General features: G+C 39.8%; 1 protein-coding gene across 1 annotated transcript in view; it reads right to left on the minus strand.

The window, feature by feature from the left end:
• The window catches only part of itfg1 (integrin alpha FG-GAP repeat containing 1), a 73,814-nt gene that overhangs the window by 38,705 nt on the left and 18,764 nt on the right, over positions 1–16,345 (minus strand). The window contains exons 7-8 of the mRNA XM_044029477.1: positions 10,927–10,976; positions 2,085–2,166 (exon numbers count right to left, since the gene is read on the minus strand). Coding sequence (XP_043885412.1) covers positions 2,085–2,166; positions 10,927–10,976 — 132 coding nt within the window. The remainder of the gene's footprint in view (positions 1–2,084; positions 2,167–10,926; positions 10,977–16,345) is intronic.

The following is a 16,345-nucleotide window of genomic DNA, read 5'->3' on the forward strand; positions in this document are numbered from 1 at the left end:
GAGATTTTTCATGTTCTTCTCAAACATTATGAATAAACTCTAAAGACACCTCAAGCTGTAAAGGAAAGACAGGGAAAACAAGTGTGACAATTGAGTAAGCTGGAGATAGAGAATATATCACAGATCAAGAATAATAAAGATAGATAGTGACAGGCGAGGAGGGCCGGAATAGAGAAGACAAAATCTGACAGAAACCTTGCATCCGGCAACACACTCTCTCTCTCTCTCTCTCTCTCTCTCTCTCTCTCTCTCTCTCAGAATTTGAAGCGTGACCCTCAAAGGCTTCAACTCCCAGCTAAGGAGGGCAACGCCTTGAAGTGACATTTGTGCCGCGAAAGAAGAGATTATAGAAATGAAAAAGTTTTGTCGAGATAAGCTTGAGATTAAAAAAGAAATCACTGCTCACAGAGATGATGAATACACACATACATGTTCTCAAGCAAATTACATAACATGCATGCTCACGCTCACACATGCACACAGACACACACACACACACACACACAGGTCATTGCCCCTCAGGCTAATACATTATAGCCAATTTGGTAAGGGGAAGTTTGTTCACTAAATATTTGATGCACACTCCTAGAAGCAATGAGATTAACATCCAACATCTGACCAATAGGGATGTGACCAAAGCTCTGTGTGCACACATTATGTGTCACATAAAGTTAATTAAAAAAGCGTGAATTTTTAAACAGCTAAGAACAGCATAGTGCTCAATAGTTACTGATTAGGGTCTTAATGTTAGAGGTTAGAAATAACTGACAAAGGGTGAAAGACTGGTGTGAATATGAACTTGGGGACAGATTTAACTTTCACTTTGCCATTCACAGATTAAAGCAACACAATTGGCATCTACATGTTGCTGCAGCAAACATGCCATGATGAAAGCAAATGTTTGTGGACATCTGAGCATTGCTCTTGAACTTGCTGTGCCTGGTTCTGGCAGTTTGAGTGACTCTAAGTTACAATTCTTTCACAGTATTCTTCCCTGCTCACTTGAACTGCATACTGTAAAAAAAAAAAAAAGATTCTGGTTCTGTGTTCTCTGATGATTTAATATTTAATATTATTATTAAAATGTACTCCTCTGTTAAATATTAAGATTTTAGACATTTCCCTGGTAATTGTTGGAGATTAACCACACTTTGTTTGCATTGTCTCACTGTAGTTTGTTCATTGTAGTTCAGGGCTGTTTGACACTCATTTATTCACATTTAAAATTGGAGGTCTTCTACCTCAGGCACCTGACCAGCTACATTATGTCACCTGAGGGAACAGCACATTGCCTCTTTTTGGCAGAAACTGAGAGAGACACGACTATCACTCGTTTTTCATCTTCCACCCTACTGTTGTATGTCATTATGTTATGAGAAGTATTTAAAACACGAACATAGCTGATTTTGCTCAGACAAAGAGACCAGCGGTAACTTTATGGGGTGCAGGCTGCAGTCTGGAGATTAGAGTGCCAGCAGGGATTTGCTGAGGATTAATGTAAACCTGAGCTAAACAATGAATACTATTGGCCAAGATTGTTTAAGGGGATAAAATGTTCACAAAAATCTGGCTGTATGTGGGATTGAGAGTGTGTATCAGTGTGAGCCAGCAACGGTGAGTGAATGTGTATGATTGTCACGGTAAAGGCGCAAGCATGTGTGTGAGTGAGAAAGTGTGTGTTACAAAGCTGAAAAGACCAGACAGTCATATTTGCATAACTTCAAATGCAAAGTAGGCTTAAGGACTGAATCTGCCACAGAAATCTACACATACAGTATGTACTGTAGCTCAAATATGATCAGCTGATCACGCTACAGTAACTCACTGCATTAAGAGAAGTAGAACGGGGAAGAAAGGTGATTTAAGTGACTTTGAACACATTTGTTGGTTCCAGGCGGGCTGGTCTGAGTATTTCAGAGACTGCTGATCTACAGGGATTGTTATACACTATTGGTGCTATTGATTTTTTTACATTATGACTGACCACATCTATAGAAAATTTAAATCTGTGTTCCACTGTACACTGTTCACAACCACACACAAACAAACCAGGATTTTCAGAAACGACAAAAAGTCATCCTCACCAAAGTCGACAAAGGAGGATTGTCCAACAGTGCTGACCGGCGGATGTGCTGGCATGACTTCAACTCTGGTGAAATTCCCGTCCTGTGAGAAAAACAATTATGCAAACAGAAGCCAGAGACAAGAAAAGAGAGGGATTAGCCAGTTTCATTAGAGCTCATACATATTATAACTACTAGACTGTTCATGAGTCATGAATAAATCACCTTCAATTCAATATAGTGTGTCATGTATCTGATCCACTGGCTGTGATGTGATACATAAACATCAGCAACAAAGGTGGGAAAAAAAAATAAACACAAAGACTCAGCGCTATTACTCTACAGGACCATGGATCAGTTGCCTTCAATGGACGATGGCAACTTAGCTAAAAAGAATGGCTTTTGTGTAAGTCATCATACAATTATGTCCAAACAGTATTGAAAAACACATTCAAAAACAAATCTCACAATTAAGTGAGAGCCAGCAAATGTTTACACATTCTTGAAACATTCAGTGATTCAATGAATTGTTAATACAACAAATTGCTTTGTTTGTCTGACCAACAGTTCAAACCGAAGACATACAATCTATTTTATTCTTAGACGAGAACCATCACCAAATATCCTCACATGCTGGAAACCTCTATTGTTTATGCTTGGAAACCGGCTTCAATATGTGTTGCGAATCTTCCAAACTTCTCAGGTTGTACTGAAGACAGCTGCCTTTTCGGAGGAAAATGGTACTGTGGCATATCCTGACAAGGTATGTGATCACAGGTTTAACAGCTTGTGCGTGAGTTTGCATAGAAAACAAAGGCTGAAAGTGTTCTGACGCACATCGAATGCCACTGGCATGTGGTGCCCTTTAAAGAGGAGAAGGGAGAGAGAAGAGGACATAAGCATATTGCTGGGAAATGGAGGTCATGTATGATAGCAGTGTGTGTAGATGTGAATCTGGGCAGAGCAGAGACGAAGTAACAGGGAGACGGAGAGAGGCAGAGATGTACAAAGATTAATTCAGGGACCGTTCCATATATTGTGCGTGTGCATATATATGTAAATAAAATGTATTAACTGCTCAACATTTACATAATATAAACAGCATGCACACATTAGTATTATTATTATCATCATATAACCATAAATGAGAAAAATAACATTCAAATTGACATATTATAATTCTGCTTATCAACCGTTCACTTGAGTAACGTTGATCTTCTACTATCAAATGGCACTTTTCCACTATATACTGTATATCCGGCACAGCACAACACAGCTCGACTCCACTTGGTTTGGTATTGTTTTCCATTACTATAGTACCTCTTCAACGGGGGCGGAGTCATCACAGCACGAGTTGAGCCGTGCTGGAACTGGAACTGTCTAGTGGGAAAGTGCCATAAAGGCATGGGCATGTTTCTGGTTGAACAAAGGATTTTCTAAAGTGAACATGTGACTAACATCCTAAGACACAACACTCTATATATTTAAACTCTACAAATTCTCTTTTTTTTCTAACAGCAGTCCAATTTTGTGTCATCACACTTGGACAAACATTAAGCACCAGGGAGGTAGATAGAAGTGTTTTTGAGAGGAAAATACAGAAATGCCAGATTGATATTGATATTTAGCCTTCTGTTTGTGTCACAGTTCTAAATGACACACTGTCATTGCAAGCGCCCGCTTGATCATCTCCATGACAGGCAAGAGATTAATGAATACTGCTGCCAATGTGAAGGACCAGTAGATTTATTACGGTGTAACCTGATGTTCTCCTTAAGTCAGTTAGTCCATCCATATTTTGACATTTGGATGCATTATTACTTGACTGGAACAATGCATCTTGAATATTGATGGATGTTCTAATAATTTGGAGAAATGCAGGCTTTTTTCAAGGATTTTTCTCTGGGATAAGCGAGACCGTGAGCGAACAGACCAACAAAACGGTATACAACCTTTTTCAACATGTGTGTGCTTCAGTATGGAAAGAAAACACACAAACAATTTTATAAATGAACAGCAGGTGAAGTACTCTAAGTTTAAAGCTTCAGTGGTGATGGTAAAACTGACCCCTGCATTACATTTACAGATACAGTAAAATAGCATTTTTATTCTGACTGTAATAGGGATTGATTAGGTTTAGATTTCAATCTGTGTGCTAAGCACAAATAAGGCTGACTGTGACTGAAACCGATGCCAGAGAGATGATACAAACCCATAAAATGGTTTTGTATGATTTTGAAAAGTGCTACACCTGTACAAAACTGCAATAAAAGAATCTTCTATCCCAAGAATTGGTCACATAATGTCACATAAATATCTACTGCTGGAAGTTGCTGCTGTGCCGGGCATTGTGCACGTAAGGGCTATCATTATATTATAAGGCTTTTACTTCATCAGCTTAAAATTGGCAACGGGAGAAGTTCAAACTTGAATCTTAAAAACTTGTTTGAGCTCAAAATATACAGCCTAAAAGCACATCAGAGTAATTATCGCGTCATTCAGCAGATAAAGTGGCACTCACAGCTTCATTCACTCTGCCACCTTGGCCCAAAATAAGAGGATACTGTTAAGTTGTTTACTTGTGAAAATGGAGGACATAATCTAAACAATACAACACCAAATCATCTGAAAAGCGGCCTGAGGAAGTATTTCTGGTTCTCCTCCATGGAACAGTAACCAACAAATCTGCAGACCCAGCTGTTAGCTTAGCAGTTGGCTTTATTCAGCGGGGATGAACCATAGATGAGCAGCCCAACCTCATGTGAGAGTGAGTATGTGTGCATGCAGGGGAGGGGGTTACACAAATGTCTTTGACAGCCCTACTACAGTATACAGTGTGGATTCAGTCGATGTCGATTAGACCAAACTTAATGAAACAAACGTGCACACACAAAAAGAAGGTGCTTCAAAAGGTTCTCGGCCTCACACTTGGTGCACCAGTGCTCAAGATTTGCTATCTTTAGAAGGTCACATGTTAAAAGTTTCAGATACTCCTGAATAACATGGATGACTTCATCGTTTCTCTCTAAATTGTGACCACACAAGTAGGATTTCAGGTAGACAGGTAGAGGTCAGCCAGTGCCAGGTCAGGTGAGTAAGGTGCATGTGGGCAACTGATCATAGATGCATTAGGCTGTCTCTCCCACTGCCGCCTGTGCTGTGTGATCGTTGTCCTGGAGCGAAAGCACACCAGCTCTTTTGATTTATTCTTCAGTTATTGTAATTCTAAAGCATATAATAGTGTGATCCATTTACAAGAAACCAGCTATGAGCACTCCCTCATGTGTTGGACATTATAATCCAGGACCACTTGATCCATGGTTGGTGATTTTGGGTGTCCCTACAATGGGTCATATTTAACTGGTTGAAATCAGTAACCAGTTGAATATCGGACAGAGAATGTTTACCATTTATTTGTAGATTTCCTTGGGAGTAAAAGCCTTTTTAAGCAGATAGATGATCAAAGCTACTATTGGCCAAGATTGTTTAAGGGGATAAAATGTTCAAAATAATCTGGCTGTATGTGGGATTGTGTGTATCAGTGTGAGCCAGCAACGGTGAGTGAATGTGTAAGATTGTCAGGGTAAAGGCGAGAGCATGTGTGTGAGTGAGAAAGTTTGTGTTACAAAGATTGAGGATTGAGGCAGAGAACTTTTGGAAGACACAAAGAGATGTATAAACACACACATCAACATGCACAGAAGCCCCTACACATGTGGCAATGGTGTCTTAATTCTATGAGTTGAGGATGAGACCTTAGCGTGATTAATGGGTGCTGGTTGCTTGATTGCAGAATGACATGATTAAAGCCGTGTGTGTGTGTGTGTACGCGCATGTGCATGCCTGTGTGTGCCAGATAGTGGCAGTTTAAAAACAGCTGACTGATGTGTGAAGATGAAAGGATTACATGTCATGTTATTATCCTTCCCTTCTGTTCATATCACGCCCAATGCGTATCACAGGCGCACTCGCACAACAAGCACAGCTGCCGTATGACAAATGCACATTTGTAGAGGTGTAAGACATTTTAGAGCAAGAGAATGAATCTAGTCTGTAGCAAAGTGATGTGATTCAACATGGCTCCGACAACAAAATTAACCAATATGATGCAGATTTCATGAAAACACTGATGGGAAAATTGTGTCTATGTCATGTTATGTACAGTGAAGGCTTGGAATGGTCGGATTAAGTGCCCATGTGCCTGAAACTGTAGCCATGCAGTGTATCAATCTTTAATATGAGGCCAGGATAAAGTTACTTTCACTTGGGCTGCAACTAACAATTATCTTCAGAATCAAAAAAGTCTTTGAAATATTTTCTGGATGAATTGGTTAGTTGTTTGGTCCAGAAAAGTCTGATCTGTGTCGAGCACGAAATTATGCACTGTTTGAATGACTTCTGTTGTATGGAGCAAAGAAAACAACAAACTATTCACTTAATTAAGAATGCATATTCATTAAAAAGCTGAAAAGTCCAATAACTTGTTTTGAATATTATAAAATAAAGTAAATTAAATAATTATAAATTAATCATTAATCATTAATCATCAATTAAACATGCAGGTCTAAAAGAGACGATAAACTAAGATGCTTGAACTCACTAAATCCTGTCAAAGCTAAATATATGATGTTCAAGAAAGCACTCATTTTCTGCACTAAATACAAAATCACAAAAGTATGTTTGCAGACCATGAATTAATGAATACACGCATGTCATTCATTCATTAATTCATTCCCGCTTAACCATTTCAGAGTCAGCTCCTGCCCATCATCACATGACTAACCACACTAACATTCAATTAATAAAGCCTTATTCACACGACACTATATTCGGCATAATGACCCAGTCCCTGGTGACTTGTACAACTTACAACTAGTTGCTACTAAGCGGCATATGATTGGCAGGATGTCAGTGTAAATTATTCAAAGGTGTGGCCCGAGGAGACCTGTTGACACCTCCTCAAGCTGTTGCAGAGACCCCCAATCTCATTTACAGCACACTGGATGCAGCCTACCCAGCCAGGACAGGGTGACAACAACTGAAACAGGCATACAACAATGGTCCACCAGAGAGGAGGAGGAGGAAAAGCAGAAGCAGCAGAAGAAAAAGAAGAAGAAGAATAACAGAGATGACGGCCAGCACTGCTACAATAAAAGCTCAGCAGTCCAAGAAATCTAAATTTGGTTTCATACATCATTCCCCATGTCACTTCTGACACATTATTTTGTGATGAGGCATACTACTAGGGGTTCCTTCTGGTAATGTGTAACGAGTGAGACCCTCCATCATCTGTCAGTTGTGTAGCGTGAACTCAAAGTGACCGCTAAGACTCCCAATTACAGGACAGCACTTTGTGTCTCGTGGGACGCACAGCATTCCTGTTACTTAGAAAGTTGAGCATGAGCGTCGGCAGGTAACCTAATCTAGCATGCATGTCTTTGGGTTGCGTGAACATGCCGATGCACTATGAGGAAACCCACGCACACACATAGAGAACATTCAAAAGCTAATCAGAAAGACCTGATTTGACCTCTTGCTGTGGTGTTTACATGATAAAGCAACAAAAAGAAAACATAAACTACTATTAGAATAAATCATAGCCAAAGGGGAACATTTGAAATGAAGTATTTAATGTGAATCGTCACTTTCTGGTGGCAACAAGAATAAAATTGGAATGCACAAATAAGCCATTTTAAAATACACAGTGCATTACGACAGCGAGAGCATTCAAATCTCTTTGTGTTTCTTTTTCTTTTTTTTAAGTCAGTGTGTATTTACTGTGCCGCTCTGTTCGTCATGGTTTAATTTTTGACTGGCTACATTGTGTCGTGCTGCTATGTCACCCTGTGCCTCTTGGTGATAACACAGCTTATGTTCCTGCAAGGAAATTGACCTCAAGGATCTGAAAATTTAATCCTCCCTCAATCGACAAATTCTGCCGCCTGTCAGCGTGAGAGACTGGTAAAAACTAAGTGGGTTGATCTAAAAGTATGTGAGATTAAGACAGAGACAAACTAAAACACCGCCGTGTATGTAGCCCGCTGCACTATCTCCAGGAGTGTGACCAGAGGTATGGATGAGGAAGGGAGTGAAGGTGAAGAAAAATCACTTACTAATGGACAAAATTATTATATCAGCTGTTGAAGAATTGACCTTTAAAACCACTCTCTGGTTTGTTGCCCCCCCCAACACCCCCCCACCCTCTCCTTCTCCCTCTGTGGCTGCCTTCTCCTGTGTAATCACAGGAAAACAGATGAACAGGGAGGGATGGAAAGAGACTTGGGAGATAGAAAACAGAGAAAAGTAATTAAAACAGAGTGCTAGAGAAGGAGTGTGCTGGCCTGTGACCGATAGATGCAGCTGCAATGAACCGCAGTGGGATTAACAGGGGTCTAATGCTCTGACGATGCAGGGCAACGCCTCGGTCTCATGTGTTTGTGGATTAATGCATGAGTGCATATGTGGCCTTTCATGACCATGTTTGTCACATGGATGGCGAAAACAGAGAAGTCTAGAAAATGCAGGAAGATGAAAAGAAAGCAAGGAGGGTTTTTTTATGGACTAGAGGAGAGAATGAGATGAGGTGTTAGAGATAAACTCCAGAGGAACAGATTTTCAACTGACAAGGTTAGAACTCATTCTGTCTGTAACTCTTCTCTCTCTCTGTGTGTGTGTGTGTGTGTGTGTGTGTGTGTGTGTGTGTGTGTGTGTGTGTACACTTTGTCTAGCTCATAGGATTTGCTCAATGCTATTAGTCATTTTGCAGCTGGACCAGTGTTCACAAGACATACGGACTGAGATACGGTCCTTTTTTTTTAGAACTAATAAAACATACTAAATTATTATAAGGGGCAGCCTGTGACCAAGTGGAGAGGGAACTTGGCTTGTAACTGGAAGGTCGCCGGTTCAAGTCCCCACCAGGTCGAAAGGGGTGGGGTACCCCTGAGCAAGGTACCCAACCCCCATTGCTCCCTGTGGCAGCCCACTGCTCCTAATTCTAGGATGGGTCAAAATGCAGAGAATAATTTCCCTAAGGGGATTCATAATGTATCTAAAAAAAGAAAATTAAATAAATGAATGACACAAAGCAAACACACACCGTGAAACCGTCGAAATTGTGAATTGTGAAATTTTCGGTCATACCGCCGTCTCAGATTTGCATAAATGTTTGACATCAAATGACTTCCCGTTTTCTACCGAGACAAAGCCAGCCTAATTGTCATTTACATGCCAAATCCACATTTTCTGTTTTGCTTCACGTCACATAAACAAAGAACTACACTTGAAACGACAAGCCCCTACAGAGTGCCACGGCTGCCAAATCCATTTTTAATCATAAATGCAAGTTGAGATGTGTCTAGTTTGGCTCTAGGTAGAGATGTGCATCGAATTATTGTCATCAGATAAACACGTCACTTTTTCCTGTTTCAAACAAGATCAGTGAATTATGATAAAAATAGCAAAACACTCTATCCTGTTCCAAAAAACTATCAAACCGGGAGGAACGATCAGTCAGCAGTCAGTGGCACTGAACTGCATGCTAATGTCAGTAATAATAATACTGGACTACAGATGCAGTGATGTCATGACCTTGCATCTGGATGTGCTTTGAGATCCTTTCACGATTAACTCAGGGGAACTGAACGGACATTTCAATCTAAAGATAAGTGTGTCATCCTCTGGGGCATGTCAACCAAACTCATTGGATAGCCATGTTGTCAAGACAATAAATACTTTGTTAAATGAATTTGTTAAATAAACATCTAAAAGGGGGTTAAGAGGAAATGTCATCTGAAAATCTGGGATTTATAATAATTGCAAATTGACCCAAATAATAGGCCAAAACCAATTAATCATCTGTTGACCTCTACTATTGTTTTAATTGGATCGACTGGACTTAAGTGACTGACTAACTGACATTTCAAGCCCTGAAGGCATGCTGCTGTCATGTCATGTTTGGAAAACGTGTCTAACTAACTAATAAACTGGAATGATAAAAATAATCCTGTGGAAATTCTTGTTTCATCGGATCAACATTCCTGCCACCCATCACACATCCCATTGGTTTTTGGACATGGCAGTTTATTTGCTCTGTTTTGCTCTTGCTTGGTCTCTCTCTCCCCACATTCCGTCTCTGCCAAATCCTTCAATCTGCCCGTTTCTCTCTTCTTCCTCACCCCCCCCCAGTTCCCTCGCTCTGTGATAAGACAGACTACTGTTCGATTGGTGCCTCAACCTGCTGAATTTCAAACAGGCCCCTTCGACAAAAACCCTGAGCCACAGTCTTCCCGTGTCTGCTCTCCCCAGAATATTAACTAGTCCTGCAGCAGTGCCAACAGCCCTGCACACTCCAGCCCACCAAAGCTTTGCAGACCAGTTTGGTATATAAAGAACATGAATACATTGATGGTGGGGGGGATATAACTCTCTGATCGCTAGGTGAACAACTCCTGCTTTAAACTTACAAAAGCAAACCATTTTTGTAAAAAAGTAAAGTAAAAGTAATGTTATGAAATATTTGCTGGGTTCAAAATATCAGTATAATTTTGACTGTTGGTCAGACACAGAAAGCTATTTTAACCCTCACTGGTGTTATTACTCCAGTGCTTAAACCTTTGTGTTGTGTTTGTCTGAATGAACGTATGAGTTTGAGAGTTTGAGGATTGCAAATAAAGTATATGAGCATTAGCTTTCAAGAAAACAACCAATAACACAATTTACATAAAAAAAAACCATTGTTTTGCCACACCTTTATCCAGCTTCCTTCTTCCAAGTACAAAGGAGTAAAGTTCATTCATGGCTGCGCTGACTAAATACCAAACTAAACAAACAATAAACAAAAAAGAAAGAGGAGGATTCTTACCCTGCTGAGCCAGGTTTCAAATGCTGGGCCTTCAGTTGTCAGGAATAAATCTGGAATAGAGATGACAAGGAGACAAAAAAAGGGGGGTTGCAAATCATTAACTGATATGTTTATTTATCTGGCAGGGGATATTGAGTTCAAATAAATATAAAATAAAATAAATATACTGTACATTAACATGCACGCTGTGAACAATCAATAAAAACTAACTGCACAGATTGCTAATGTTACCTTATATTAAATAATAACACAAACACATTAATTTTAACGAAAACTTTCATCAACTTTGTATAAAAAATTTGAAAACTATTATAGCTCATAGAAAAAATAACAGTGGGAACTTCAAATATTTCTAAACTTCAGTGGTGGTAAAAAAAGATAAGACTTTACTCTGGAACTGAGTGATTGATCGATACTGAGGATGGGTGGAATTCCAAAAGCAACATAGATTAACTGACTTCTTACTGCAATATAAGAAAAATAGAGAGGATAGTTGGGGGATATCCCACAGAGAGCAAAAGGATTTCACTTTACTTTCTGTAAGATTCAGCCCCTGGTAATGGCGGCAGCTCTCTCTACTGGAATCTGATAACCTGTGCTGGTACTCCAACTCCTTGCTCATGAAGCCTTGGCTACAGGCTGCATATCTAATATGGTTTCTATGTGCCTCTCTGAGAGGATGTTTACTTTCACCGCTGCATTCTCTGGACTGCGGCTCTGCCCTAGTAATTGGACATGAAATAGGTATTGACATTGATCTACCTTTGGGCCCTGCTGTACACTACTTGATGCTGTGTTTTGCATGGGAAAATACAAATGAGAGAGGCACAGGTGGATAATCGAGGCAAGAAGGGCCAGGAAAGGAAGAAGGAAGGTTGTATATAAAGGCAGATGTGACATCTCAACCTTGACTCTCTTACTTTATTTCCAAACCATTCATCCTGAGCTGTCCCTCAAATATGTTAATTTCTAATCCTGTACATCCTGGGCACTCCCAACAAAATTCTCTCTTCAGCAATCTTCAGCTCCGCCCCCTGTCTCTTAGACAGTGCAACTGTCTCCAAGCCATACATCATAGCTGGTCTCACATCTTGTAGACCTTCTCTTTCACTTTTGCCGCTACCCTCCAGTCAAACGTCACCCCTGACACTCGTCTCCACCCACTCCACCCTGCCTGCACCCTCTTCTTCACCTCTATGCGTGAAAAGGTAATACATAAACAGGATTAAATGTACAGTTCGAATCAAACCCTGGATTCACTGAGCATATCAATTGAAACCAGGCCTTGTGGTCATATGCATGTGCTATAAAATACTATACTAGGATGCCACTGCAGTCATCGACAGAATCAGGTCTCTACAAGGACTCTATTTTCCAACATAATTCTGCAAGCTACCGATCATTTTAATATCTAGGTTTTAGTTATTATTAGGCATTTTATGTTTCGCACAACCTATGCAAATTCTCTGCATTTGTACTTTACACAATGGTGTGTCCTCCTGTTGAACAGGATGTAACTATAATCAACCTGCCCTCCTGCTCAGTATGTTTTCCATCAATGTATTTTGTGTTTCATCCAATTGGAAAGTGAACTGTAAAATGCAAAGTGTGTAAATTATTGGTGCATGTAAAGGGCTACTGAGATACTATTGTGTATTAATTATTCAGTTTGAAAACATCTTATTTAATTTACAGGAGAAAATGATGGTGATTTTAAACACAAAAGTTAAGCCAATTTTAAGACACTTAATAGTTCATGGGAAACTTGCAAACTTAGCGCAGCCATGTTGCCCACACACACAGATGTTTTACAAATGCAGAGAGCAAATGCACGCACACACACACACACGCACAGGCACACACCGGGTGGTGTGTTAATGAGGTTGTATAATTGGCCAATCAGGCTTCATAGACAGAGTCCAACCGTGATTGGCTGATTAAGTGTGATGGCGGAGCGTTAGTGAGAGAGACATGGGGTACAGCAAAGACATGCTTAGAGAGATTTCCATCTTGTAAACACTTAGCATTTTCACTGTGGGGGCACTTCTTCTCTTCACTCCTCTCTTAGTTTCATCAATCTTTTTTTCTCTTTTTTTTTTTCTTACACAAGTTCACAACTGCCAAACTCTTTTACTTTCTAATTTCTCTTTAGCCTGCATCTAGGCCAGTTTGGCGAGTCTGTCACTTCTACAAGGCAGCACACTGAGGGTGTAAATTGATGATATCGAAGTGGAAATAGCCCCTGAGCAGCACATTAAACTTCAACCTGGTTTCTCCTTGGACCCTGTACAAAACATGAACCTGCTCTCCAACACAGAATGCATTCTAACAGTGTGTTAAAACCCAATTCTGCACAATAAACTAAGCAATACGGTCATTTTAATGTGATACTTCTGTCATGAGACTCTTCAGTCCATTGTTCTCCACCCTTCTCCCCTCTCTTCCTCAGGGTCTCTGCCAGAAAGTATATTGTGCACAGTCTCATAAAATGTTAGCTAGCAATATAAACCTAACTGCTCCCACTATGATTTACTTTAACATGGTTTTATTTTTTCAGGGACCTTTACTGGACCACCATGGGCCTCTTTTAAGTTAAAAGTGATATTATAACAAGGGACAGCACAGAAAAACAAAAACAGAAAGTCCTTTGTGTGTTCATTTATATTGTCATTCTTCACAGTAGGTTATCTTATTATCAGTGTTAATTATGTGCACTTATATAATATGTATATAAAATAATGTGGGTGGCAAGTTGGTACAAAGGCTACATGAAAAAGGTGCCTGATCAAATCAAAAACATTTGACCAGGACCTTTCTTTGGGGAGTTTGCACGTTTTCCCCATGATCTTGAGCTTTTACTGAAGTGGCTGTTTTTCTCTGTGACCCTAGCTGGTAGCCATCATTTTTAGTGAGAGTGAGCATCCATGCTCCAGGCTGTTTCTTGGTAACAGCAGTGTCCTTGGCAGAACCTTTCCTCTTGCCTCATGCAACCACACCTCGAAAAATCCCATCCTTTTAAAAAGGTATAAAAGAGGTATTTCATTAACAACTAAATTAAAGAATCCACATAAAATGACTCAAACCTTTCTCATGTGTCTACAAAGAAAGCGTTTGGGAATAGCCACTGCAGGATAGCTTTACAGCCTGTTACAAAGATAACTTCAAGTCTGTTTACAAGTCTTACAGAGTGCTATAGTGCTTATCTGAAAAAGTGTATAAACCCATTGTGGGCCCCAGAGGGAGCTGTATCAAATCTGATACACTCTCTCCAGTGATGCAGGGTCAGTAGGGTTGAAAATAATAAAAGAAAATGGATGTGGAATTAGACGCAGAGGTTATCAGACCTCTGTGGCCCGCTTGTCATCTCTGCTTGAGGTTACATTAACTGCTACTAGCATTCCACTGGCACGTAGGTGCCAGATTTTTAGAGGGAGGAAAATGCTATAAAATTCTCTGTGTCTGCTGCATCTGTTTTTTAATCATTTTTGAATATCTTTATTTATTTATTTATTTATTTATTTATTTATTTATTTATTTAATGCATTGTTGCTGGGGCATCCTTTCAAGACAGGGGCAGAGGGCAAGGTCTTGCTGCCCTAGTTCACATCTGACTGTGTGACAAGGAATCACTGAAGTGCCTTCACAGACTTTCAAGTGCTTGAAGAAAACAAACAAACAAAAAACTTCACTTTTGGTTCAGCTATCATGGTCTGAGACCACAGCGTATTGAAAATGTCCTCGACCTGGCAATCCAACCAATATCCTCCAGTCGCATAATTGATTTTTAAACTCCATCACCGTGCAAACTCACAAATCCCTGCTGAAAGAGAAGGCTAAATGTGACTACACTTTTCCATTCCCTAGCAAAGCAACGGCATGTTAGACAATGGCAGGCCAAAAGGAGATTGTACGGTCACACGGCCACATCAAGCAGGCATTGTGGTTTGGGTATCACCAGTGATCCTGTGAGACCTGTGTGATTACCGTCAAACATGGCCATCAAAGCTAAACTCGTAAAGTTGAGCACATTAGAAAAAGACAAGCAGGGACAGAGGTGTGATGTTGTGAACTGATGGTCTGACTCTGAGGTTTTAGGTGTGATTATTTTTACCAAAATATTCCTTTGATACTATTTGATATGAATGGTTTAAAAACTGGATTCACACTGCTGTCTCATTAAAAATATGATTATTATAGCCTTATATAATTGTCCTATACATATACAGTATCTATATATCTATTTATGTCGGTGGATTTTCAGTTTGGTAAAAAAGTAAAAGTGCCTATTTTCACATGAAGGACATAGGTACCTGTTGCATTGCTGCCTTTGTTAGTTATTACATTTTTAATGAATTTTATATGAGTCTGATAATATCACTTCAAATTAATGATGGTAGTAGCCACTGTGTCAATGTGGGGAGAGGGTCTCAAGGTATTAAAATTTGGATACCATCCAAACCTAAAATCTACAACATTGAGAATACTGAACAGAAGCTTGACTTAAAAAAATAATATCCCAAAAAAAGATAGAAGTTAGATATTTTCCCCACTGTTCAGCATTTATTTGTTATGATGCTAATTCATTTGTCACCTTTAGGGCATCTACAGCATCTACTCCACAGACAATCTGAACTTGAAATGAATAAATAACACAACCAATCTCACCTTCTGTGATTACACATGCACATTAAAAGCATAAACCAAAATAACTGTCATACTCCGCCACTTGATGCATACATAATTGAGGTATATAAATGTGTGTTTGTGTGTGTGTGTGAGAAGGTGAGGTTGCATAACAACAACAACGGGGAGTTGGAGCTCTAAGTGGAATGTAACGTCGCCAGATAATTAAGGACATGTTGACTGTGAAGGCCGGAGCAGCAGTTATACACGTCATTGACAGACACGTTGTAAAGGGAGACCGTAAGGAAGAAGGCAACTGCCAACAGATGCTAAGGCCATCCAGTTTTCAAGGTGCATCTGAATATATAACACAGGCTTATAAAACAAATCACTCCAAAGCTAAAGCGTGCTAATCCTTTAATTGCAAGAGAGGCAATCTATAATCACTTGATTATTTCTTTCGCGTTCCTCCACTCTGACACGCTCTCTCAGATTTTTCTGTTGTGTTAAATTGCCTCTTTCCCCAACAATAGCACTTCAAAGAGTAAAAAGTCACACCCACACAAACAAGTACATAATGAGCTGTGTGCATGAACACACAAAAAGCCCACCCCCACAGTGTACGGTTGATTTCAGCACATTACTCAAATATCCGCGAGTGCATCCGCATGTGCATTTCTTTGTCATCAGGTTGTGATTGAGCCAATCGTCTTTAATCAGCCAGTCCTTTCACACTAAAACAATAATTTCAACTGTGACTGTTGCTAATAATGTGGCACTAAGTGCAACAGACGCC

The sequence above is a fragment of the Solea senegalensis genome, linkage group LG7 (genome assembly GCF_019176455.1).
Source record: "Solea senegalensis isolate Sse05_10M linkage group LG7, IFAPA_SoseM_1, whole genome shotgun sequence".
NCBI lineage: Eukaryota > Metazoa > Chordata > Actinopteri > Pleuronectiformes > Soleidae > Solea > Solea senegalensis.